Source organism: Bubalus kerabau, chromosome 20 (genome assembly GCF_029407905.1).
Source record: "Bubalus kerabau isolate K-KA32 ecotype Philippines breed swamp buffalo chromosome 20, PCC_UOA_SB_1v2, whole genome shotgun sequence".
NCBI classification, from domain to species: domain Eukaryota; kingdom Metazoa; phylum Chordata; class Mammalia; order Artiodactyla; family Bovidae; genus Bubalus; species Bubalus kerabau.
In genome coordinates, this window is record NC_073643.1 from 35,618,562 (window position 1) to 35,644,346 (window position 25,785).

The 25,785-nt window shown below is 38.3% G+C and overlaps 1 protein-coding gene across 1 annotated transcript in view; it reads left to right on the plus strand.

Moving 5' to 3' along the window:
* Positions 1 to 25,785, plus strand: part of SUCLG2 (succinate-CoA ligase GDP-forming subunit beta) — a 281,980-nt gene that overhangs the window by 63,107 nt on the left and 193,088 nt on the right. Inside the window, exon 2 of the mRNA XM_055557476.1 lies at positions 2,558 to 2,699. Within this exon, the coding sequence (XP_055413451.1) occupies positions 2,558 to 2,699 (142 nt within the window). The remainder of the gene's footprint in view (positions 1 to 2,557; positions 2,700 to 25,785) is intronic.

A 25,785-nucleotide genomic window follows, 5' to 3' on the forward strand; every position in this document is an offset into this window, starting at 1 on the left:
TTAAGAGCCACAGACTCTAAACAACTTTTCATTTTGAGTCAATGCAGAAACCGTCAATATGTATTATATGTCTATGAAGCTGGTCTCCGGATCAATTGCAATTAGTTTGCAGCAGATTGCATTAACATATCTAAAATTAATACAGCGAATGTTCTGATGAAAAGAAATTGACCACAACCACACTGGCTGTTTTTAGTCTCTCTCAAATGTTCTTTGCAAACAGTATTTCTTTTCTTCTTTGTTAATGGCTTTAAATTGGTATGTCAACTTAGACTTAATGTATTGATCCTTCCCTAATTTACCTTTTAAAAGTGGTCCCAGAATATGGCACATTACTAATGTTCAATCGTTTCTTTCTTTAGGGGACTTTTACTAAATGCCTTAAGCTTGAATTTTTTTTTTTTTTTTTGTCATGTTACATGAGGTGCTGTTAAGACTGCTAAGTCAACAAGTACATTAATTTTTGAATTGTGTTTTTCAAATTACTAATGTTTCATCAAGATTTAAAAATTCAGAAGTAAGATTAACAAATTATATATAATTAACAAATTATATACAGTAAATGTGAGCATTATGTCTAGTAGTTTATTTTTAACTTAGCATTTTCTGTTTCTAAAGAAGTAGTGCAGGCAACTTCAGTTTTAATAACATCATTACCAGTATTTATAAGGATGGAACAAAGAGACAGCTTGAGGCTTGATCATGTTGAAATGTGAATTTTTTACAAGTGTGTATAAATTATGTTATGCTTATTTTAGATCTGAAGGAGTTTTACTTTTTTTAGAGCAAGTCAGTTTCTGGAAATGAAAATTATCTGTATCAGGGGCCAAAAGACAAAAGGCAGAATTTATTCATTTGGCTATCTTACTGGTATTTTTTCAATTTCTTCTGTATGCCAAGCACCATCACATTCTTCATACAGATACAAAGAAGTTGAAGACACACTCTGCCCTTGAGTAGAACCCAGTCTTGCTGTAAGGTTCTGGAGTCTTTTTGGAATGCCTCCCATCCAGAAGAGCTTCATGAGCGCATTGTAGCTTGGAGATGCCAGAAGAACATGCCATTTTAAGGACATATTAGAGGTCTTGAAAGCTACTGGCTCCACGTGGTAAAGCCCTGTGGACCTCAGTTTGTGGTCTGTGTGATGTTGCTCAGTCATTCACTGAGGCCCTTGCCTGGTGTTTCTAGGAAGCGTGTCAGGTGATCTTCCACCACCAGTCTTGTGATCCAGTTGTGTGATTGATTTTTTGGTTGGTTTGTGTATTAATGGCATTGTTATCTTACCTCCTGTGAACAGTGGTTCCTTTGTATCATAGCCCATGGATAGAAATGAAACTAAGTGTGTTTATTTTTTCTTTTCTTTTAAAAACAAGTCTTAGAATTTAATGGGCTTCCCTGATAGCTCAGTTGGTAAAGAATCCGCCTGCAATGCAGGAGACCCCGGTTCAACTCCTGGATCGGGAAGATCCACTGGATAAGGGATAGGCTACCCATGCCAGTGTTCTTAGGTTTCCCTTGTGGCTCATCTGGTAAAGAATCTGCCTGCAGTGCAGGAGACCTGGGTTCTTTCTCTGGTTTGGGAAGATCTCTTGGAGAAGGGAAAGGCTACCCACTCCAGTATTCTGGCCTGGAGAATCCCAAGGACTGTATAGCCCATGGGGTTGCTAAGAGTCGGACACTACTGAGTGACTTCAACTTTCACTTCACTGTCATGAATTTAATAGATAATGTTATTGATCTTATTGGATAGAATGAGAAGAGTTTTTTCATGTCATTCTATCCTTTGATCCTTTTCTTTCAGTACAAATGAAAGCTTACTGATCAATGCATAATGGAAGACAACTTTCACATGATTCTTAAGCAGTTACTTTAATATACAAATTGCAGTTTTTAGGAATTAGTAACTTAATTAATGGTGACTATTTCAGGTTACTATACTCAGCTTTGGTGAGTTGGAGATAATCTCATTAAACATGTAATGGAATCCATTAAAAACCACAATAAAGAAATGGATTAGTCTGTGGCCCATTGACCTCAAAGAGTTAAAACAAATTTCCTGAGTTACCTTAATGTTTAATGATGTATATAGTTATTTAATGCTGTGAACTTTGTTTGGAGTGGAGACAGGGAAAAGCATATGCTGTACAACAGAGTCCTTAACAGTTTTAAAGGTAATTTTAAAATAAAGTCCTTATGGACTCACAGGCAGCTGCAGAACTAGTGTCCTCTTCACCCAGTGTCCCCTTGTGTTGACATCTTACATAGTTTAACTCTAATATCAAAATTAGGAAATTGGCCTTGACTGAGCTATGACTGAAGCTCCCCTATTAACTAAATTTAGACCTTATTTATTTGGGTGTGTGTGTAGTTGTCCTTAAAAGTTTTGATTAGAAAAACAATTAAGCATGGAGAATTCATTTTATATATATATTTTTTGCTTCTAAGATTTCTGTTGCTAACTCATGTTTGAGGGTACCTATTAGACTGGCCCTACCGGTTGACTGTTACTTTTCTTTCTGTTTTAAAACTTCTTATCTCTCTTCCCCAATTTCTCTAGGTGGTTCAATTAACATCCAGAAGATGGCTGAACCTGCAGGAATACCAGAGTAAGAAATTAATGTCTGACAACGGAGTGAAAGTTCAAAGATTCTTTGTTGCCGACACTGCCAATGAAGCTCTGGAGGCTGCTAAGAGACTAAGTAAGCTAATTCATAATGGGTGAAATATGCTTGGCCAAATTAGTGAATTCACAGGTAGTGGTTTCCCACTAGTTAAATTTCTCAGTTGCAGGTTATAGTAACAGTGACAGGTACAGTGGAGAACTTTGAGTTGTAAGGGCAAAATGCCCAATTAAGAAAGCTTTATTCTTTGACATGAGACAGAAACATATGTGGTACCACTCTATAGTAATTTTTCCATGTTTCTCAGCCACCATTTCACCTAGTTCTCTTATCTGTGGTTTAGTGGCTGTGAGAAAATTGGTTGAAAGGTATAAAGTGTCAAAGAGAAGCCTGTTGGAGGGTGAGTCAGGAAAGACAGTTGGCATCCTTCATTAAGCCTCTGAGAACATGGGGAAAGTTCCGTCTGAGTGACTGGAGGAGAGAAAGGGAAGAATCTGCATTTCGAAATCCTGCTGAATTTGGTTCAATGTTTTGCCCTTTGATTTATCAGCTCTATAACTTTGCATAAGTACTTTTTCTTTTCTGTGCCTCATTTTGTTAGTTTGTAAATCAAGGCTAATATGTTTACCTCCCAAAGCTATTTAGAGCCTTTAAGGAAGCCTTTAAGGGAGACTGCATGGAGCTTCCCTGGTGTCTGAGTGGTAAAGAATCCACCTACCAGTGCAGGAGGCACAGGAGAAGTGGGTTTGGTCCCTGGATTGGGAAGATGCCCTAGAGTAGGAAATGGCAGTTCATTCCAGTATTCTTGCCTGGGCGATCCCATGGACAGAGGAGCCTGGCAGGCTACAGTCCGTGGGGTTTCACAAAAGTCGGACACGACTTACCAGCTAAACAACAACAATAAGGGGACTGCACACTAGTACGTGGTAGAAAATCTAGTTCGTTTCCCTAGTTATGGATTGAGAAATGAGGACTCAGACTTTGATGTTTTCAGTGAGCATTCCTTTAGAGCCATGTAGACTCTCTTGTTGTTGGTCTGGATAAGCACCATCCATTAAAAATTTGAGCCCCACAAATATAGTTAAATTTTCTAAGTCACCTTAGTAAAGATAAAAATAAATAGGTGAAACAAACTTTAATAATATATTTTGTTTACCCCAGTATATCCAAAATACTATCATTTCAAAATATAAGTAATATAAAACAGTTTTCAAGGGGTTTTTTTTATATTCTTTTCTTGTGCTCGGTTGAGTTCAGTTCAGTCGCTCAGTCATGTTCGACTCTTTGCAACCCCATGAAGCGCAGCACACCAGGCCTCCCTGTCCATCACCAACTCCCGGAGTCCACCCAAACCCATGTCCACCAAGTCGGTGATGCCATCCAACCATCTCATCCTCTGTCATCTGCTTCTCCTCCTGCCCTCAGTCTTTGCCAGCATCAGGGTCTTTCCCAATGAGTCAGTTCTTCACATCAGGTGGCCAAAATATTGGAGTTTCAGCTTCAATATCCGTCCTTCTAATGAACACCCAGGACTGATCTCCTTTAGGATGGACTGGTTGGATCTCCTTGCAGTCCAAGGGACCCTCAAGAGTCTTCTCCAACACCACAGTTCAAAAGCAGCAATTCTTTGGCACTCAGCCTTCTTCACAGTCCAACTCTCACATCCATACATGACCACTGGAAAAACCATAGCCTTGACTAGATGGACCTTTGTTGGCAAGTAATGTCTCTGCTTTTGAATATGCTATCTAGGTTGGTCATGGACAGGGAGGCCTGGCATGCTGCGATTCATGGGGTCACAAAGAGTCGGACATGACTGAGTGACTGAACTGAACTGACTGACTGAGGTTGGTGATAACTTTCCTTCCAAAGAGTAAGCGTCTTTTAATTTCATGGCTGCAGTCACCATCTGCAGTGATTTTGGAGCCCCCCCCAAGATAAAATCAGACACTGTTTCCCCATCTATCTGCCATGAAGTGATGGGACCAGATGCCATGATCTTAGTTTTCTGAATGTTGAGCTTTAAGCCTTTTTTCACTGTCCTCTTTCACTTTCATCAAGAGGCTCTTTAGTTCCTCTTCACTTTCTGCCATAAGGGTGGTGTCATCTGCATATCTGAGGTTATTGATATTTCTCCTGGCAATCTTGATTCCAGGTTGTGTTTCTTCCAGCCCAGTATTTCTCATGATGTACTCTGCATATAAGTTAAGTAAGCAGGGTGACAATATACAACCTTGACATACTCCTTTTCCTATCTGAAACCAGTCTGTTGTTCCATGTCCAGTTCTAACTGTTGCTTCCTGACCTGCATACAGGTTTTTCCAAGAGGCAGGTCAGGTGGTCTGGTATTCCCATCTCTCTCAGAATTTTCCACAGTTTATTGTGATCCACATAGTCAAAGGCTTTGGCATAGTCAATGAAATAGAAATAGATGTTGCTAATGCTCACAAATCTGATTTATATATTACTTCTCCAGGACATCTCATTTCACGTTGACCACATTTCAGGTGCTTGAAAGACACATGTTGTGGCTACCCTGTTGTACAGTACAAATCTGGACACTAGAAAGATGTGTCTGTGCATTCTTTGGTTGCAACCTTGGAGAGCAGATGTTTCCCATTAAAGAATAAAGAATAGAGCATCTGCTCACTGGCATTGCCCAGGCAGCTGTGGCAGAGTTTGCGAGTACAAAACAGAGGCAGGCTCTGTATTTCAATTTTTCAATTTTCTTTGCTCTTTTAAGAGTAAGAAGTGAGGTACTTCAGCTAGTACTTGTTGTTTTACCTCCCTTTCAGAGTTCCCCCAGGTGCTTAAATGCACCTCCTTTATTATGTCAATTGAAATATATATGTATTCTTTCTTTCAACAAATATTTATTGTCACCCACATGTTGTAGGCACAGTGGATGCAGCTGTAGAGGATGAGCGAGCCCCTTTTCTCCTTTGAAGTTGCATTCTAGAAAGAAATGGATTTGTACTTTTCAGATGCTAAATGTAGAAACTGAGAGCAGTTTATATTTTAAGAAACAAAAATTGGTTTTATTTTCAAGAACTATCAAAATTGTTTTTTATGGTGGAAAAACATTAGACCTACACCTGGGTGAGAGTGCCTCAGTGAACTGTGGTAATAGACTCAGTAAAGTTAGTATTGCAACATCTTTACATGAAAGGGTCATTTTTGTTTTATACTCTTGTGGTTTGGGGATTGGATAATAAGAGCAAGAAATGTAAAGTTCAGGTTGGTCTTTGCTCTTCATTTCCCCCATTATTTCCTCAAATGTGCTGACTCACTCGTAGTCCAGGTTGAAGAATCTTTCTTAAGGGAATTCAAGAAGCCAACTGATTACTTCCCACCCCTTTAAGTGGAGCACAGCTAAGAGGACTTATCTTTCAGATTTTCATAGAGATGTGGAGTTAACTAATTGGCTTCTTAGCTATGGATTTGTTTTATAAGCATTTATTTAGCCACCACTTTGTGGTTGGGGCTTGTATACTGTGTCAGACAGGATTTTTGCTCTGGAGGAATTAACAAGGTGATTTCCAATGCTAAAGGAGGGAAAGAAATGAACAGTGAAGCAAGCTTAAAAGAAAACTAAAATTCAGAAATGAATATCACCTTTTAAAGAAGGCATTGTGGTACTTGAAGTGTGGTTTTTAAAGAAAATGAAACTGAATTGAAAATGATGTGGCTGTATGTGTGCCTTGGCCAGTGCATACCCATGATAATCCTTAGATGAGGTGGCCACAGGAAGGCCTCCCTGTGATCTGCTTAGAGCTAAAAGGGGATTTAGAGAACTAACAGAGCACCTCATTTGCTGCACGAATAAGTAATCCTCCTCTTACTCAGTGAGTAGTTTTGGTGGAAGGAAGAGCCCTGATTTTTGTTGTTTAATAGATACTTTTGATCAGAACAGTAATTTATAGTATTGGAGGAGGAGGTGGTACCAAGTCTAGTTGATAAAAATGAAAGTAGTTAATAGTGAATATGAAAGGAAGTGTGCACATCACTGAGATAGTTTGGAGAGAGCAAAACAAGAAGAATCTGGCAAAATTCCATAGTGTTTATGTTCTTATCAGTGTAAATTGATAAGCATCAACAGCACAATTGAGAGATTCACCAAATAAATTTGAAGTTAAAGCTGGATCACACATATATGTTCCTGATTGTCCTGAAAATAGGACCTCTGCCTTATAATTATAGTATTTTAATGGGGAAAAATTATGTAGAAGAATAATGTGTGTAACATGCAATAAGCGCTCTATAAGATATTACTATTGCCATCAAAGGTGACAGCAGAGGCATGTAATTCTAAACGGTTCACTACTGTCATGAGGTGAGGTCACAGACATATCAGAGACCTATGATAATGAGTATTTTGTTGATTGTAAGTTCAGAGAGTTCATATTATAGTTTGCAAAGTTTGTAAGTGACTGAAATGTATTAGCTTACCTTTCTGCTTTATTGATATTTGGATATGTTTTGAAATAAAATGACATTTTGTAAAATATTAATATTTTGAAGACAAATATTGATATTAGCCATGTCTGTGATTTCCATTGTAATCTCTGTGTGGATCAGCTCACAAATCTCTTTGTGTTTAAACTCAGGCTGCTGGTTTTCTGTTTGCCATCCACTTATGGTGGTCTCCTTCTTTCCTGGCCCACATGGAGCTTGTCATCTCTTGGTTGCTCTGAACCCATTCTCCCACTTAGCTCTTCCTACTTACCCAGCTGAGATACCCGTGTCATCTTAAATGCTTCTCATGTCTGTCATATTCATGCATTTGCCAAAGCCTGCAATTTTTAGCTCAGTATTGTTATTTTGCTAAAGGAACTAAACAGGTAAGAAAAGGTTAAAAACAGCTAATGATTGACAAAGATGGGATTTTTACCCAGGCAGATTAGATTTAATCTCCTCCTCAAACATTTTTGCTCTTTGCTAACTTGATGATGTTGTTCTTAGGAGGTTTTAATAGATCAATCAGCATTTTTAAGATAGGAAATGCATATTAATAAAATTAGAAGATTGAATTAAAACTAGATGTGGCAGGTTCTAAGACAATTTATAGAAACTCTGTAATCTTCAGATATTTTATTAATGATTCATTTTATTGTATCTATTTGGGAAATAGAACTTTTTGCTGTATAGTAATGGAAATCTTGTTCATTTGAACATTTGTTTCAAATGGGTAATACAAACCTTTTGTTTCTGAAACAATAACAATAAGATATTGAGCGAGACTTTCATTTTCTTGCACAGAAAATGGACTTGTGTCTGATTAAGAGAGTAAATTTGGTTCAGGGAAGTACATTTTTAATATATGGATAATATTCAATTCTGCAGCATTTTTTATGAGCTACGTTTTGTAATCACGCTTTCAGGAAGGAATTGTTTCCCTTGTGTGTAATTTTCTCAGGAGACTTATTAATCTTACAAATTTCTCCTGTATGGATTGCATTTAATGTATACAGTCAACAAATAATTACAGAATACCTACAGTGTGCATGACTAATTTCTGTGTTGTCTTTCAGCTCACTTTAAAAATGAAGACTTACATATCTCACATAACTCCAAACTCTTAAAGGCCTGTCTTAAAGGAGATGTTTATAAAAGAATAGATGAAACTTACTTCAGACCACCACTTGTTAGTTTTTGGAATCTCCACAGTTGTTGCTTTTTCTTTTTAATGCTTTTATTTATTTATTTGTTTTGTTTTTGGCTATGCTGGGTCTTTGTTGCCGCACAGGCTTTTTCTCTAGGTGTGGCAAATGGGGGCTTCTCTCTAGTTGCACTGCATGGGCTTCTTATTGTGTTGGCTTCTCTGGTTGCAGAGCACAGGCTGTAGGGCACATGGGCTTCAGTGGTTGCAGCTCACAGGCTTCAGAGCGTGGGCTCCGTAGTGGTGGCGCATGGGCTTAGTTGCTCTGCAGCATGTGGGATCTTCCCAGATGAGGGATAGAATCCACATCTCCTACATTAGCAGGTGAATTCTTTACCACTGAGCCACCAAAGAAGCTCTTCCTTCCTACAGTTTATTAATTATTCCATTAACGTTGATACAAGACTCTTGATATTTGATTAAGCAGGAAGATTGTATTTTGCAAACTCACAGTTTTATTTTTTGCCAGGAAAGAAATTGAAATATGAATAGAGAAAGTAATCTTTTCTGAGCTAATGACATGTATCCTAAAATGGAGATAAGGAGCTCTTATTGAACTCTGCTAGCTTTGAATTGCTTTCAGCTCCAATGTATTTCCGTTTGTCAATATGATAACTTATTCTTTATATAATCACATCCTAAAGCCTGGTGAATTACTTATACCATTAAGGGATTGTATTTTATATAAAAAGGGAACTGCTGTCCATTGACTATAGATTGACATGTACTGTTTATCCTGTAGGCAATTAAATACATCATTAAGACTCCTTGTTGCTTTGTCATATCTGATTATGTGGTGAGGATCTCACACAAAGATCTTAAACAACCTCTGTCTTGAGATGGTAGTCATTATGTTGTTACAACGACAGGTGAGGATAACACTGGATGCTCCATAGTAAATCTTTTTACCACTGTATCAGCTGTCCACTATTTTGAATCTGCAGTCAGGAATGCAATTGCAAGGGTGATGGCAAATACAGGGCATTAGAGGTTAAAGCAATGTCTGTTTTCTGGGAATCATGGTGATGAGTCATCCAGACAGAAGGTGTTTATGGTAGGTTCTGAGGCATAGTGAATGTTCAATAAATATTATTGTTGCTCACAAAATTTTCATTTGCCCATGTTTACTTAGAAATGCTCCCTAAAGGAGCATCTAAATTAATAATAAAAACTGTCCCTGACTATGTTTATTAACACTATGTTTATCCCATTCAAAAAAGTAGAGCCTTTAGTAATATTTCCTACTAAATATATTTTGTAAAGAGATCCCCCACTTTTATAAACTGTTCTTTTCTATTTTTCCAGAGACTGTACATATAAATGGGCTTGTCTGGCCATCTCCTTAGAATTCCTCTTTGCTAGAATATCTTTTCCTGGTTATCTTGTGCTGTTCGGTGAATAAAAGCAGCAGGAGACCCATCAAGCAAAGTGTAGGATCAGGACAGGTTGTGGGCAGGCAGGGTTTATGAGAGTGAACATGAAGCTTCCTGTCAGTTTCCTTAGAGAAAGAAATGAGAACAGAGCTTTGAAAGTCAGTGCCTCAACTTGATTTTTGTCTATATAATAAGGTAAGGATTAATTCTTCTCACATTTTAACCAATAAAAATAATACTGGTGGGATTTAACCTTTGGCCTCTGCCATGTTCCTGGTATCATGGTGAGCATTTTGCAAGTGCAATATCATGTCCTCATCTAAACCAAAGGGAAGGCTTTCTTTTAGGAACTGGTTCCAGATATTACTGGAGCCTGTGTGTCAGTGATTGTGTATCCATGGTGACCAACAATTTCATTCAGTCTTTTCAACGTGTTTTTAACGGAGTTACTTATTAATTTGTTTTTTAAAGCTACCTCATTGTGAATGAACGAAGACGTTATGTGCATTATCTCATTTTGCATGTCTTTCCAATGAATAATTTGTGCCTGGGGTCTTTGACTCACCCCAGGGTATGTTATGAATTCTAAATGTCCAGAAGGTACTTTGTAGGGGGTTGTAAATGTAGAAAAGCTTTGCCTAGGGTATGTTGGCATAAAAGCTAGCTTCTTATTATCCATCTATCTGGACATACTGGTCTTATAAAAGAAATCTTAAACATAAACAAAATCACTGCAGTGGAGACTGCAGCCAAAAAGACACTTGATACTTGAAAGAACAGCTATGACAAACCTAGACAGCGTATTAAAAAGCAGAGATATCACTGCCTTCATTGGCAGTGGGAAGATCAAAGGAGATCAAACCAGTCAATGCTGAAAGAAATCGACCCTGAATATTCATTGGAAGGACTGACGCTGAAGCTGAAGCTCCAATACTTTGGCCACCTGATGCAAACAGCTGACTTGTTGGAAAAGACCCTGATGCTGGGAAAGATTGAAGGCAGGAGGGAAAGGGGACAACAGAGGATTAGATGGTTGGCTGGCATCATTGACTCAATGGACATGAGTTTGAGCAAACTCTGGGAGATAGTGAAGGACAGGGAAGCCTGGTATACTGCAGTGCATGGCGTTGCAAAGAGTAGACATGATTTAGTGACTGAACTGAACTGAAACATAAACAGATAAATCTCTTCTGATTGTCAAAGGAATATTTTGATTTTGAAACTATGAAAAAGCACAAAGACCTATAGTCTCATTACCCAGAAAGAACCTGCTTTAATATCCACTTATTTCCCTCCATTTTTCTTCTGCATTCATTGAGTCAGCAACATTAGTTTCTGTGCACAAATTTACATAAATATAATTGACAGAGAATGTTTGTTTTTAACTTTAGAAAAACACTATGCATATAGTTTTGTGTCCTACATTTAAAAGTCCACATAATAACATAAGCATGACCTAAATATTAAATAATGTTTTTCATAAATATTATTGTAATAGTTGTAATCCCTAGATTGACTGTTTCCTATTGTGACTTACTTAGATTGTTTTTTCTATGTTTGCATGTTAGGGAATGCTAACTTATAACTGCCCAATTCTTGATAGATTAATATAGTAAGGAGTTTTTAGTCACATATGGGTTCAGTATGGTGTTCCTGCTGCTGCTGCTAAGTTGCTTCAGTCGAGTCCGACTCTGTTCGACCCCATAGATGGCAGCCCACCAGGCTCCCCCATCCCTGGGATTCTCCAGGCAAGAACACTGGAGTGGGTTGCCATTTCCTTCTCCAGTGCATGAAAGTGAAAAGTGAAAGTGAAGTGGCTCAGTCGTGTCCGACTCTTAGCAACCCCATGGACTGCAGCCTACCAGGCTCCTCCATCCATGGGATTTTCCAGGCAAGAGTATTGGAGTGGGGTGCCATTGCCTTCTCCAATGGTGTTCCTGGTTTGCCTCAATTGCTGACTCACAGATTCAGACTCCTTCATCATCTCACTCTGGCCTCTTCAACACATGTTTCTCAAAGACGACCTGAAGATTGTGTCTGTTCCAGCCACGTAAGAAAGAAAAAGAGCTTGGAGTGTTGTCTGTGGAGATTGCATGGACTGTATCACATTCTATTGGCTGAAATTCATCAGATGGTCACAATGAACTGCGGGAGAGGCTGGGAAATACAGTCCCAATGTGTGTGAAGGAAGAAGAGGAAATGGGTTTGGTGATCGTGGTGGTGGCTTCTGGAGCTTTTAGAATTTGGGGGAAATTTGTTTCTTTGCTTCTTGACTTAGAACCAGCATGGACTGTACAGACAAGACATCATCCCAGGTCTACTTTGATTACCTAAGTCACAATTTGCTTGACTATAAAATTGAGGCTAATGATACATGCGTTAAGGAATGATTTGGATTGAAAAATAGAAAGGCAAACATAATACATACCTCATTTACTCACGGATTTACCTGCTTTCCTCCCTTTTTTTTTTTTTTTTTGTCTGAACTGAGTGAATGTAAGCCATCATAAAAGGCATATAATAACAGCTATTAAAAGCATCAACAGCAGATAAAAAAATAACAATGATCAGTGTCTTTGCAGTAACACCAGAGTGTTTACCTATACTTATTGCACAGCTCATCAGATGATTTGGTAATGAATATATTACTTGTATACTGTTGGTTAATATTTTTCTAGGGAGATGAAAGTATGTGAAGTCAAAAGTTGCATAATTTTGAAAGAAAATGAAAGATATTCTTTCTTTACATTGCAGCAGAATAAATATTACCTAAGGCATTATGCTTTTAAGATGCTACTCTATTCCCCAAGGTGGTTGTTACAGGAGTTGACAGTGTTTAACAGCTGTTCATAAATAGTACTAAGACTCCACTTGAGTTTTCTAGGTTACTTACAAAAAGGTCAGGAATGGAATTGAAAAAACTTAAAAAACAATTTCTTGATCTACCTTAGTATACAAACTAGATGAGTAAATAAGCTACCTCAATTATGTATCTTTTTTTCCCTTTCGTTCTGCATGCAACAAGCTAACGGATTTGTGAGTCCATTATTTTTCTCAAATTAAGTGTGGGGCAAGTATTATAATTTTTTTGTCTTTAAGCTTTAATTTGAGCAAATATACTAGTCACTTCAGTATGGAGGAAGAAGAAGCAGATGGGATGTGGATAACAGGGGAAAAATAATAATGCTAAAAGTATTTGATATGCAAAAATCAAACTGTTCCCAGAGTCTTCAGGTGTGAGATGTACAACAGCTTTATATAAACTAAAAAACAGCTTTATATAAACATATTATCTTTATAGGTAACCTTACTCAGAATCCCTTACTACTCTTTCCTGTTTGTGGGTTCACAGCAACCAGAAGTTCCCTTCATTTCCTTGTTTACTGAGTGTTTTTTTAAATCATTAATTTATACTGAATACTGTCATGCATTTTCTGCACCTGTGTAGAACATCACCTGTAATATTATCCTATTAATCCATGTATTGTGGCTTGTGTGAATGCTCAGCATGTCCAGCTCTTTGCGACCCCATAAACTGTAGCCTATTAGGCTCCTTTGTCCATAGGATTTTCCAGTCAAGAATACTAGTGAGTTACCATTTCCTCCTCCAGGGGATCTTCCTGAGCCAGGGATTGAACCTGTGTATCCTGCAAATCTCCTGCATGGCAGGTGGATTCTTTACCACTGAGTCACTGAAGAAGTCTTAATTCATGTTTTTTTCTTTATGAGTTAATTAATGTAGTGAATTATTTTGATTGATTTTTGAAGTTTGAACCAGACTTGCTTTCTTAGAATGGGACCTGCTTAGTTAAGGTGTATTATCTTTTATTTATTATTGAATTGTGTAATATAATATTTTGTTTAGAATTTTTGTATCTATATTTCTCAAGGCTGTTGGTCTATCTTTTACTTGTTTTTGTAATATACGTCTCTGGTTTTGCTATTAGGATCATGTTGGCTTTATAAAATGAAAAAAATAAAAAAGGTCCCCCCGCCACCTCCCATATTCACCTCACTCCCTCTGGCAACCACCAATCTGTTCTCTGTATTTTTGAGTATATTTGTTTTTTAAGATTCTATGTGTAAGTGAGCTTATATGGTATTTGTCTTTTTCTGTCTGACTACTTAGCGTAAGAACCTCAAGGTCCATGCATGTTGTTGTAAATGATAGCATTTCCTTCTCTTTTTATGGCTGAATAGTATTCACATATCCCTTTATCTGTTCATCCACTGATGGACAGGTAGGTTGTGTCCATGTCTTAGCTGTTGTAAATAGTGCTGCATTGAACATGGGAGTGCATATCTTTCCAAGTTAGTGTTTTCATTTTCTGTGGATAAATACCCAAAAATGGAATTGCTGGATCATACAGTGGTTCTATTTTTAACTGTTTGATAGCCTTTCACACTGTTTTTCATAGTGGCTGCCCCAATTTGTGTACCCACCAGCAGTGCAGATGTTGTCATCTTATTGCTGTGGTTTTGCTGTTTATGCTCAGTGGGGTGCTCCACATCTCAGTGTACAGGGAGTGGCGGTAGAAGCTATCATTTGACTTGTGATATCTTCTTTTTCAGAAAGAGAAGGCACATTACTTACGAGACAGTTGTGTGCTGACCTTTCCACATAATACTGTTCATATAAAGAAGAGATTATATGTGCTTCTGTAAACCAAGACAGGTTTCAAGAGTCATCTGGAATTTACCATTTTCTTAAGGATCTTTAAGCATAGATGACCATCACTGTTGGCTTGTTTGGATAGACTTTGTACATCTGTTATTCCAGAACTGTGATTAATAGTAATCACATTCACTCTAAGACTGTCTTCATTTAAACAATAAAGTACATGATCACCTTGAAGAATGACTTTAAGAATGACTTAAGAACTTAAGAATTCTTAAACTTAACTTTAAGAATGACTCCTTGACTTCAGTGGTCCTTGATATGAAGGCTGTTTTATGGAACTGAATATGACGGCCTTAAGTATTGCCATATTAATTCATGTAGCTTTTGATTGAAGGATGAAGAGGAGATGGAAGGGCCTCCCTGATACTCTTAGAGATGGTGACAGGGAGCCAGAGTTTACAAACAGTTGCCTAGGACAAAGCTTGATTTTTTTGTTCCAGGGCCAAGGCTGTTTTCCACCCATCATTGCTCTCCTGGCATCCAGAACATAGTATGGGTTCAATAAGTGGTTACCGAATGGAAAAACTAGTAAGAGAACAAACCCTCCAATGAACTTTCCCTCTAGTTTCACAGTTGCCAAGCAGGACTTCTGTCGTGTACACACCCAGTGGGTTTTCTCTCATGCCACTGAGTCGTGTCTTTAAGCTTGGCTTAGGAAGAAGGCAAAACTAAGGGAGCAGCAGTTCCATGGGCCATGTTGATAAGGTAGGAGGTCATAATGGGGGATGTTAACCTGATGGCTTCATCCTTTGCTTCATCCAGCTTTCTGGCAGAAGTTAGTTTAGGATTTTCTTCAAGCTGGTCCTCTATTGCCACAAAACAGCTCTGGTTAGTATGTGGGGTTGGTCAGGTCTTCTGATATTGCCAGGAACTAGTCTTCTTAGACAGTGTTAGCTTCACTTTCTCTCAGGTTCTCTCTGAGCTCATGGTAATGGTAGTCCCTATTTACATCACCCACTTCTGTTTTCAGTTAGAGCATCAGTGGCTATTTTTTCATTTTCAGTTGAAAGGTACCTCAAGAATGCTTCATTTCAATGCCAGTTTTTGTCACTTGATCTGCCTACTGATGGAAACAAAAATAAATAATGCACGGTATTAGCTAGTAGCTTTCCATCCTTGCCATAGTCCTATGTTTATTACCCTTGGACAAAATAAGAGAATGGAGTATAAGGAAACAAAGGGAAGGCTGAAAAACACCTGTAATTTAAGTAATCTTTTCTATGTGATGGTAATTCATTTAACAGTGATTGGGTGTCTAAAACCATTTAAGCACTGAATTTGGTTGGGCACATTGATGGCCAAGAATAGTTGCTGCTTCCAAGATGTTCACTGCCTTGTAGAGAGACTGATAGTAAAAACACCTAGGAATGCAGTAATGGTGGAAGCATGGCTTAATAATGGTATGGGCACACAGAGGGGAAATGGGTACCTATCCCATTGTGGATGCTGAACAACCAGGGAAGACATCCTGGAAGAGGTGAAAATTACATTTCTTTTTCTGACTCTATTAAATCTAATATATGTAATGAGCAGAGTTCATTCTGACCCTAGAATAGAAACTTTGGCCTTTACTTTTTTTTTGGTCTCTCTTTCTTTGTAATGGAAATGATGTCTCAAAATGATTGGTGAAGTATTGGCAATACTAACTCTGAGGAGACAAGTCATAACTTAGATAATTTTGCTATTTGTGCATCAAGGTAGGAAAAAGAGAAGTGTGCTGCCTTCCGAGATATGATTCTGTGGATAGTGTACCAAGGGATACTTCTTTGAGTAAACCTCAGGCCTCTGCTTGCCTTTGTAGGTTGCAAACTTTTGGGAACCTAGTCAGAATTTATCAGACTGAAGAGACTGAACACTCACAAACCAAACTTATGAGAATGATGCATAAACCAAAACCAAAAATGGAATGTTTCTGTTAGATTGGAATGTTTATATCTGCCATCCTGATTGATGTCTTAGAACAGTGGTCCACAACCTTTTTGACACCAGGGACTGGCTTTGTGGAAGACACTCTTTCTGTGAACCAGACTTGGGGGGATGGTTACATTTATTGTGCATTTTAATACTTTTACATCAGCTCCACCTGAGATCATCAGGCATTAGACCCGGAAGGTTGGGGACTCCTGTCTTAGAAGGAGTTACTTTGTTTCACCTTTGCACAAGTGTGTTTTTTTTTTTTTCCTTTTTTAAGCAGAAGACTACACTTTAGCAGAAGCTGAGAGTTTCATTTACTCATGTACTCAGTAGATATTTACTGGGTAAATGCACTAGGTGGTAGAAAATACAACAGCTAACATAGTCTTGAGAACGCCATGTATGTTTAGCAACTACTGTTAAATGCTTTGCCTGAGTTTTCTTGTTGAATCTTCATAAGACATTTCTAAGATATGTCATCGTCCTTATTTCTAGTTTATAGAAGAATCCTCTAAGAGACCAGCACAGCAGCAGCAGTAGCAGCAGCCTCTAAGAGGCCGTAAGTTATCCATATAGGCTAGACTCGTACCTTGAACTAAGTGGACTTTACAAATTCCAGACTAAATGATGAACCTCTGAGTGATAGAAAAGCAAAGTCAAGGGCCCTTTACTTCTGAGCTCAAAGTCAAGGGACTAGGACCTCTAGTCTCCTGAGTGCTGTTCATAAAGTTGTTTGTCTTCACCCAGGGACTCTCATTCATCTTTTCATACCTTCTTGTTCCCTAAAGCTTAGTATAAAACGCCTTAGACTGGGTAAGCCCCCACCAGAGTCCTCCCTTCCTGCTTGAGGCCAACCCGACCACTTGTCTCCTGGGTTGATTTTATTCGTCAAAGCTCTCAGGAGTCCTGGTGCCTCCCCCTTCCCTTCATGAATACTGTAAGCATCACCCATTAGCTGAACAAGGAACTGAGTCTGTTGTGTTTCACATTACAGCAATACTCTCAATATAGAAATACATCCGCTGCCATGATCCAGTGCCTTTTAACTTCACAGTAGTTGAAGTTTAAAGGCATCTTTTGTGAACATTGAAATCCCTAAAGAAGGTGGACAGCTAAGTTTACCTCTAGGCAAATAGTATGGAACTATAATGATGGAGAATGGTTCTTTCATTGCTTCTGTTTTAACTTCTGTAGCTAAAAGGTCAAACAATTTTTATTTGTTCAGCTTCCTTCAGTTTAAACAAAGTAGTTTTAGAAGTGGTGGAGGGTTGTTACAAGGTTTTGATAATGAGGTTGTCTTTCATTTGGAAAAAGTGGTGCAACTAAAGTATAATTCTGTCTGGTTTTTAATAAGCTTATATCCAGCTAACACTCCCCCCTCATTAAATCAGTTTGAACTTTTCGATGGATAAACATAAGCTATAGCACTACTATCAGCGATTTTCACTTTCTGTTGTCAATAATAAAAATCTTTTACACTTCAGACCAGGATGGTTTCAGGTTAGCAGATTTTCTGGACCACTGGGTACCATTCAATTGATATTGAGTAACTTACAAAATATTGAATATTTCAGCTTGGTTGAGATACAGAGTATGAACAAATTAAAGAATTATTTACAGAATGCAAAAAGTGCAGTGATAGACATAAACAAGTGGTGAATCATAGAGGACTTAGGATGATAAAGTCTTTGTGGAGGTGATTTTAAGTTGACATGCAAGGATAAAAAGGAGCCAGTCATGAGAAGAACTGGAAGCAAGGTGTTCTAGGCAGAGGCAGCTAGTGGGTCAGAGATCATAGGAGACCAGTGAGACTTAAAGACAGTGCAATGAGAGGGAAGTGAGAGCCCAGATCATGCAGAGTTTTGTGAGCCAGATAAGTCTCTTTGGATCATTTTTTCTTTCGGCCATGCCATGCAGTATGTGGTGTAGGATCTTAGTTCCCCAACCAGGATCAAACTCATACCCCCTGCATTTGGAAGTGTGGAGTTTTAACCAGTGGACCACCAGGAAAGTCCCAGTATTTTGGATTTTATTCCAGGTGGAATGTGAAGCTATTGAAAGATTTTGATAAAAACACACCTGAGCTAGGGATTACTTCAGCAATTCTAGATGCCAAACCATCTCCAAGCTTCAGTGAGTCATTTGTTCTTGCTCAAACATCTGCATATTGGCTTCTGTATAGAGGTCTCACTGAGTTTGGCTGTAAGCTACTATTTGGGGCCAGGTCTGCTCCATGTGTCTTTCATCCTCCTTGGACCATTTGGCTAGCTGGGGCAGACCTTCACAGGGAGATGTCCCAAATGCAAGAGAGCAAGCCCAACTACTAGCATATATCAAGCCTCTTTGCCCTATCATCTGCTATCATCATGCTGGTTGAGCCCAAGAACAGATGACCCAGATCTCTGGTAGAGGGAACTGCAGGGGCACATGGCAATGGCTGTGAATTCAAAATGGGGCCAGTGATTCATTTGACCACATGCAGTTGCCTGATTTTATCTGTTTTGTAAAAAGTTCACAGTTGAACTAGGGTGACCGACTATCTTGCTTGCCCAGCAATGAGTAACTTCCTGGGCTACAGATCTTTCAGTGCTAAAAGTGAGAGAGTCTCAGGCAAACTAGGATGAGTTGGTTACCCTATAATGGATTGTGCTGTGGTGAGTTGATTAACAGGGCTGCAGAAAAAGTAGGCAAGAGGTAGACTGGTATGATTATCCACATGAGAGAAGATAATGGTTGGATGGTGAGGATGGCAGAAGAGCTAAGAAGTAGATGTCTTAGGGATGTATTTTGGAGATAGAGCTCATGGGTCTTGCTGATATATGGGATGTGGTGAATGAAGAAAGGTGTTGAGGATGAGTTAGACCAATTGAATATACTGTTGCTCCAGTATGATGATCTAAACTAAAAAGTGGTATCACAAATTTTAGTAATTTTAAGAATATGATAATAAGCTAGTACTGGCAAGTGCATTCTATATTGAAGTCACACAATATGGTATTTCTCTGGAAATTAGTGGAATAAATGGGGAAGTTGCTATATCTAGACCCAGTCCTAAACTAATGAAAATAAGTTGTATCAGAAAAAAAGATTGCTGCTAACAAAGAATACCTTCCTAATAGCTTTCACTGGCTTCCCAAGCTCAACACAGCACTTTGCTATAGTGAGCAAGCAAGCCATGGATGTTGGAGAATGCGTGTATTCTCTTCATTTTGATTTGTCAGTGGCTCATCCCCTCATGATTGATAGTTTACTTTGATGTTGTAATACTGTCTTGGGTGATAGTGTGCCTCATGTGGTGGAAAGCAGATTAGAACAGGATTCAAAAGGTGTGAATTTGAGTTGTGGCTTTCACATTCACCATTTTCTTATCTTTTCTTTTTTTTTTTTTGCAGGGATGGGGACATTACATGGAATTGTGATTAAGCACTGTCAATTCCTTTTCCCCACCTGTTTAGTTTGCTATCTTGAGTGATTAGGAGAACCATTTCCCCAGAACATTCAGGGATGCTGTGTGAATTAACATTGAGTTAATACCAGTTTTCATGAGGGTAGTGCCACTAAATACTTTTGTGATCTGAATGACTTACGTGGCATATCTGGACTCTGTAAGTCCTCTGTGAGCTGGGAACCACAATTTAAGGATGTTGTGAGGATCCTATGAGAGATTGTATGTGAAGGTGCTCTGTGAGGTCCTATCAATAATACACTCTTTTCTATCAATGCAGTCAATTTCCAGGCCTGAATTCATATTGGCTTCTTTTTTTTTTTTTCCATCCACTGTACCAGTATCCATCCATGTAGTGGTGATGAAAATGTATTTTTTGGAAGGCATGGCAGAGAAAATATCTCCTTTCTAATAGTTCTTAATTCTTCTACTTACCTCTTGGCTGCCTTTGTGAAGCTAAATCTCCTGAATTCTTCTATAATTTTTTTTTACATTAGATCTTGGAAAGATGCTTAACCTCCATGTGCCTTAGTTTCCCCCTGTAAAAGACTAATAGTATTTCTTACTTCAGAGACTTGTTGTCTCCTTTTCATGTTATTAATAATTGTAATAATGTATTGTGTTACGATTAGAACAGTGGGAAAATTATAACTATTCAGTGAGTGTTACCTCAGTTATTATTATTGCTGTTACTATTTACACGTAAGTTTCCTGCTAAATTTACTTGATTTGTAGACCTAAGGGTGGGATAGAAGTATCTGGTTATATATTGATAGAAAAATGCAGTCTCTGTTGTTATGAACTCGAAGGGGTAATTCAGAATAGATTTTCAGTATTTATTTTTTGGTGATTTGTAGTTTTTCTAGTGGCTAGTGAACCCCATTTGATGAGTTTATTGTATTGTGCAAAGTGGTTTTGATCATGTAAAATGCAGTCTTACTGAATCTCAGCCCACTGAAACCTTATTTTGTTTTCTCTTGTCGTGTATTGGCCAGAATCCATTTTAGCTTTTACTGCACTTTGGCCAGCTCTCTGCTCTTCTTAAGTATTTGAGTATTTCTTTCTTTGTCCTAGCTTCTTTATGTGTTCTATTTGTGCTTTTGATTTATTAAATCTCTAGGGTCATCCCTTCTCTGGGATGGGAGCAGAGTCTTTTGGACAGACAGCCTGGGAAATCTAACACAGCCTCCAGGGTGTACTTCATGTTCAGTTCACTCCAGCAACTGATTAGAGATCAATAAATGCACAGTGCTAGTGTATATTATGTGCTTTTCCTGGAAAACAGATCTGTATTCAGTGGGCTACATAGTAGAAGAGGCATTTTTCAGTTGGCATGCCTTTGTAACTATAAATAACTATAATTCTAGAAGATTTTTTCTTAATAAAATTCTGTTTTAATGTTTAAACTCATGGGCAGTCTGGTATCTTTTTCCTTTTGGAAGGATGTGAAACCTTGAAGGATAGAGAAATAATTTTATGAATACTTACCACTTTGAACAAATGAAATGAATACTAAAACTCTGTCTAACTCAGAAGTTTCTCAAGGCCACAGTAGCTTTGAGATTGGCAGTGGAAATTGTCATAATCTTCACTTGGCTGAAATATGTATGGAGGGATATTAAAAGGAATGCAGTATTATTACATTATACTTTTTATAGGTAGTTATGTACAGTCTCATTTGTTCTTTACATAATATGGGGGGCAAGACAGGAATTATTTCTCTTTCTCCAATGACAAAACAGGCTCGTAGAGCTCAAGAGATTTGGTCAAAGACTCACAGTGGCAGATAGGCCTACCCCTAACATTTGTAGGACTGGATAGAAAGCCACATCACATATGTTCAAATACAGTTATAAATCAAGCTAACAGTTTATCGCAAAGAGTGGGACAAAGAGTTGGACATGACTGAGCGACTAAGCACAAACACGCAACAGTTTATCAGATCAACTAACATATACCCAAAATGGAATAAAATGTCTTACCTAGACAAACAGCGGAGAAGGCAATGGCACCCCACTCCAGTATGCTTGCCTGGAAAATCCCATGGACGGAGGAGCCTGGTAGGCTGCAGTCCATGGGGTCGCGAAAAGTCGGACATGACTGAGCGACTTCACTTTCACTTTTCACTTTCATTCATTGGAGAAGGAAATGGCAACCCACTCCAGTGTTCTTGTCTGGAGAATCCCAGGGACGGGAGCCTGGTGGGCTGCCATCTATGGGGTCCCACAGAGTCGGACACGACTGAAGTGACTTAGCAGCAGCAGCAGCAGCAGCAGACAAACAGACTTTCATAATGACCTGGTAGGTTTGTCTTAAATCTTATATTTCTGAGTTTTGTTTTTTGTTTTTTGTTTTTTTTTTTCCCCTGGCCACACTGTATGGCTTGTGGAATCTTGTTGCTTGACCAGGTTGATCTTGTTTGTTGACCTCGGCAGGGAAAGTGCAGTGGCCCAACCACTGGACCATAAAGGAATTCCACATATTCCTGGACTTTCATGTAAGAATGTACAGCATAAGGATTACCAAACCCTGGCCTGTGGTTTCTTTTTTCACACCAGCTCCATCCAGTATTGTAAGATGTCTCATGTACATTCATGCCCAGATCCATCCTCCTCTCCTGCATATAGCCACCCCATAGGCATAAGAGTATACATAGGGGCACCATATTCATCCCTTTGAAGGCCAGGTCTTGAGAAGAGACCCACACTGGATCATTTGGGCACAGGTTTTAAGGAGATAGACTCTGGGCATGTCCCCTTTATTTTATGGACTCCTTATCCCATCTTGTCATGAAGTCTGATGATGAGGCTAATAGTGGAGTATCCAGTATACAAGTTGGATTCACAAGGATTGTTTGTCCACTTCAGTCACGCTATTAGTAAGTTTAGAGGAAAACAAAAGTTTGTTCCTTCATTCAGTGTGCTTTTATTACGTGCAGGTGCTTGGGGCTAGAGATGTAGCTGTGAATAAGACATTTCTTCGGAATAGTTTTATATTCTAGTGGGAGGAGATAGAAAAATAAACATGTAAATAATTGTAAAATAATGTCTGAAGATAATCAGTGCCATGAAGAAAATAAAAGAAGATAGTGAGCTAGTGATCTAAGGGGATGAGAGGGTAAGGGGGTGATGGTCAAGGGATCCTTCTCTGAAGAAGTGACATTTGTGATTTGAATGCTGAACAGCTGCAAGAAGATCTAAGAGAAGAGTGTTCCCAGCTGGTGGAATAACATGGGCCTTGGCCATGAGATTGGAAGCTTCAGGGGGACAGAAAGACCATCATGGAAGCTTGGGTGTAGTTGGTCGGGGAGAGGAGAGAGTTGAAGCTGTGGAGAAAAAAGAAGTTCTAGGAGGTCATGAGGGTATTGTTAGCCCTGTAAGGGATTTGGATTTTTTCTGGTAGGAACTTTTGGACGATATTAAATGGGAGTGACAGTAAAATTTCCAGATACAATTCACTACCTAACAGTTAACTCAAAGTGACCTGTCAAAATTTTAATTAATTTTCCAATTTTAAAGGAAGCCCCCTGCCATACAGAATCCCTCCTCTCTTACAGTAGTTGAATGTCATAGATATATTTTGTGGACATTTTGAAGACTTAAACATCGGTGCTCCTGGCAAGTAATGTGAAAAAAAGATGGCCATATATTTAGCTATCAAGTTTCATGTCTTTTGCTAAAAATATAAAACCAAAAGAGCTCTGAGCATAAATATAGGCATGCTCTTGGTGTTGGTTATTTCATAACTATTCTTAGGTGCCAAATGTCTTCATCTTCATGCGATTTATAGTAATGTAAGTAATGTGTTGGAGACTAACAAATCAAAATCTCATTTCAGAAATGTGACACAAATGTTGTGTGTTGACTTATTGTTTCATGTGTTAGATTTCTGATGCACTTCCTAAAATACCTTCTTGAAAGGAGTAACAGGAAGAAACAATTGTGGTACCAGATATTCTGCTGTATATACTTTCTTATTGGTAAGAGATTGCTAATCAATTCTTAATTGTGTTTAATAACGTATTAGTGTACTTCAGTGTAGGGACATGCAGCAATTTAAAATCTTTTGATAGCACGGCACTGAGAAGTAGTTTGATGCTTGTTAAAAGAGAACAAAGACCAATTTTAGTTTTTATTATAATGAGTTTTTTTTAACCATTAAAGATGTTTTCTCAATAATAACCAGATGTGTAACATAGAAGCAGCTGCATGAAATTTTCATTTTTATGCATAATATTGGAAGTCTTAGACAAGGTTTACTGTATGTTTGGAAAATGAAATGATCTTTTCCTAGTCTGAACAGCTGTGTAAAACAGAATGAAAACATCTTCTCCTGTCTCCAAGTGACCATCTGTTTTTATGGGACTTGACAGGTAATTTATTAATTTTAAGAGGTTTGTTTTAGTGAAATGTTGGCAAATGTGCTTGTAGCAGATTTTTAGGAAATACTGTAAAGCTCTGGAGTTTTTAAGGGCCATTCTAAAGGTCTGGTAGAATCTTTAAAATCTTTTTTTCCTATGTTTTGAGTAGATAAAAATATATGCCAATGAATGATAGAATAGGGACTACAGGCATCAGCGACACATTTGAGTGTTTCATTTTGCTTTTGGCTGATTTTAGGAATGTTACCTGTCCCATTAAGAAAGAGTTTATTTTAAAAAATAAAGAGTTTATTGAATTTTTATTTAATGTATCTGTTCTTTTTAATAGAAAAATTAAAAAAATAAGTGGTAAGTTACTTTTAAAACTCTGTCATCCTCTATTCTAGCTGTCACTACACTTTGTTAGGGTCCTCCTGGCATCTTCTCACATTTTCCAGGAGATGTCAGCTCTTTTTCATATTCATCTGTCGCTTTTAAGGTGTCACTGAATTACCCAGACTGAATGCAAAATGCTATGAAATGCCATAGTTGTTATGCTGAGTGCAGACGCATGTGGGAATTTTATGATAGGCCCTTACTCATGTCTTCATACTTTATTTATTCCACTGTGCTTAGCAAGCCAGCCTGACCTTGTTTCTCTCCAGGTAGATCAAATGGCTGGAAACTGTCCTACCTATTTTTTTCTGGGAAGCTGAAATATTTTTAAGATTAGTGCTCATGGTGGATGAATAGAGTCAAGCTTCATCAGTTCTCTCTCTGCCTCACTCACCAACTAACGCTTGAACTTAATCATCTTTAGCTTAATTCCACAATCTGCACAGTGAGGTTTATGACGTCTTCTTCTCTGCTTCACTGGGATAGCATTAGAAAAATGAATTGAATGTGGTGACTGTTTTTTGGAAAACTTTTGCCTAGTGTGTCTTTTTAGACTTCAATATGTGATCAGGTAAACAAAACAGTTTAGATTATTGTCTATAATACGGCTTTCTGATAGTGGGGATGAGGATAATGATGATGGTGGTGTTGGTACAAGAATAAGAGTGATTATTGTAAATGGGAAGCATCTTAGACTAGTGACCAAGCTCATGGACCCTGGAGCTAAACTGTCTTGGTTTAAATCCCTGTTATTTACTAGTTGTGACATTGTATAGGAGACGGGAATCAAGACTATCCCCAAGAAAAAGAAATAAAAAAAGCAAGATGGCTGTCTGAGGAGGCCTTACAAATAGCTGTGAAAAGAAGGGAAGTGAAAAGCAAAGGGGAAAAGGAAAGATATACCTATTTGAATGCAGAGTTCCAAAGAATAGCAAAGAGAGATAAGAAAGCCTTCCTCAGCGATCAATGCAAAAAAATAGAGGAAAACAATAGAATGGGAAAGACTAGAGATCTCTTCAAGAAATTTAGAGATACCAAGGGAACATTTCATGCAAAGATGGGCTCAATAAAGTGGAACTGTACAAAAAAAGATCTTTACGACCCAGATAATCCCGATGCTGTGATAACTCACACTCACCTAGAGCCAGACATCCTGGAATGTGAAGTCAAGTGGGCCTTGGAAAGCATCACTATGAACAAAGCTAGTGGAGGTGATGGAATTCCGGTTGAGCTATTTCAAATCCTAAAAGATGATACTGTGAAAGTGCTGCACTCAATATGCCAGCAAATTTGGAAAACTCAGCAGTGGCCACAGGACTGGAAAAGGTCATTTTCA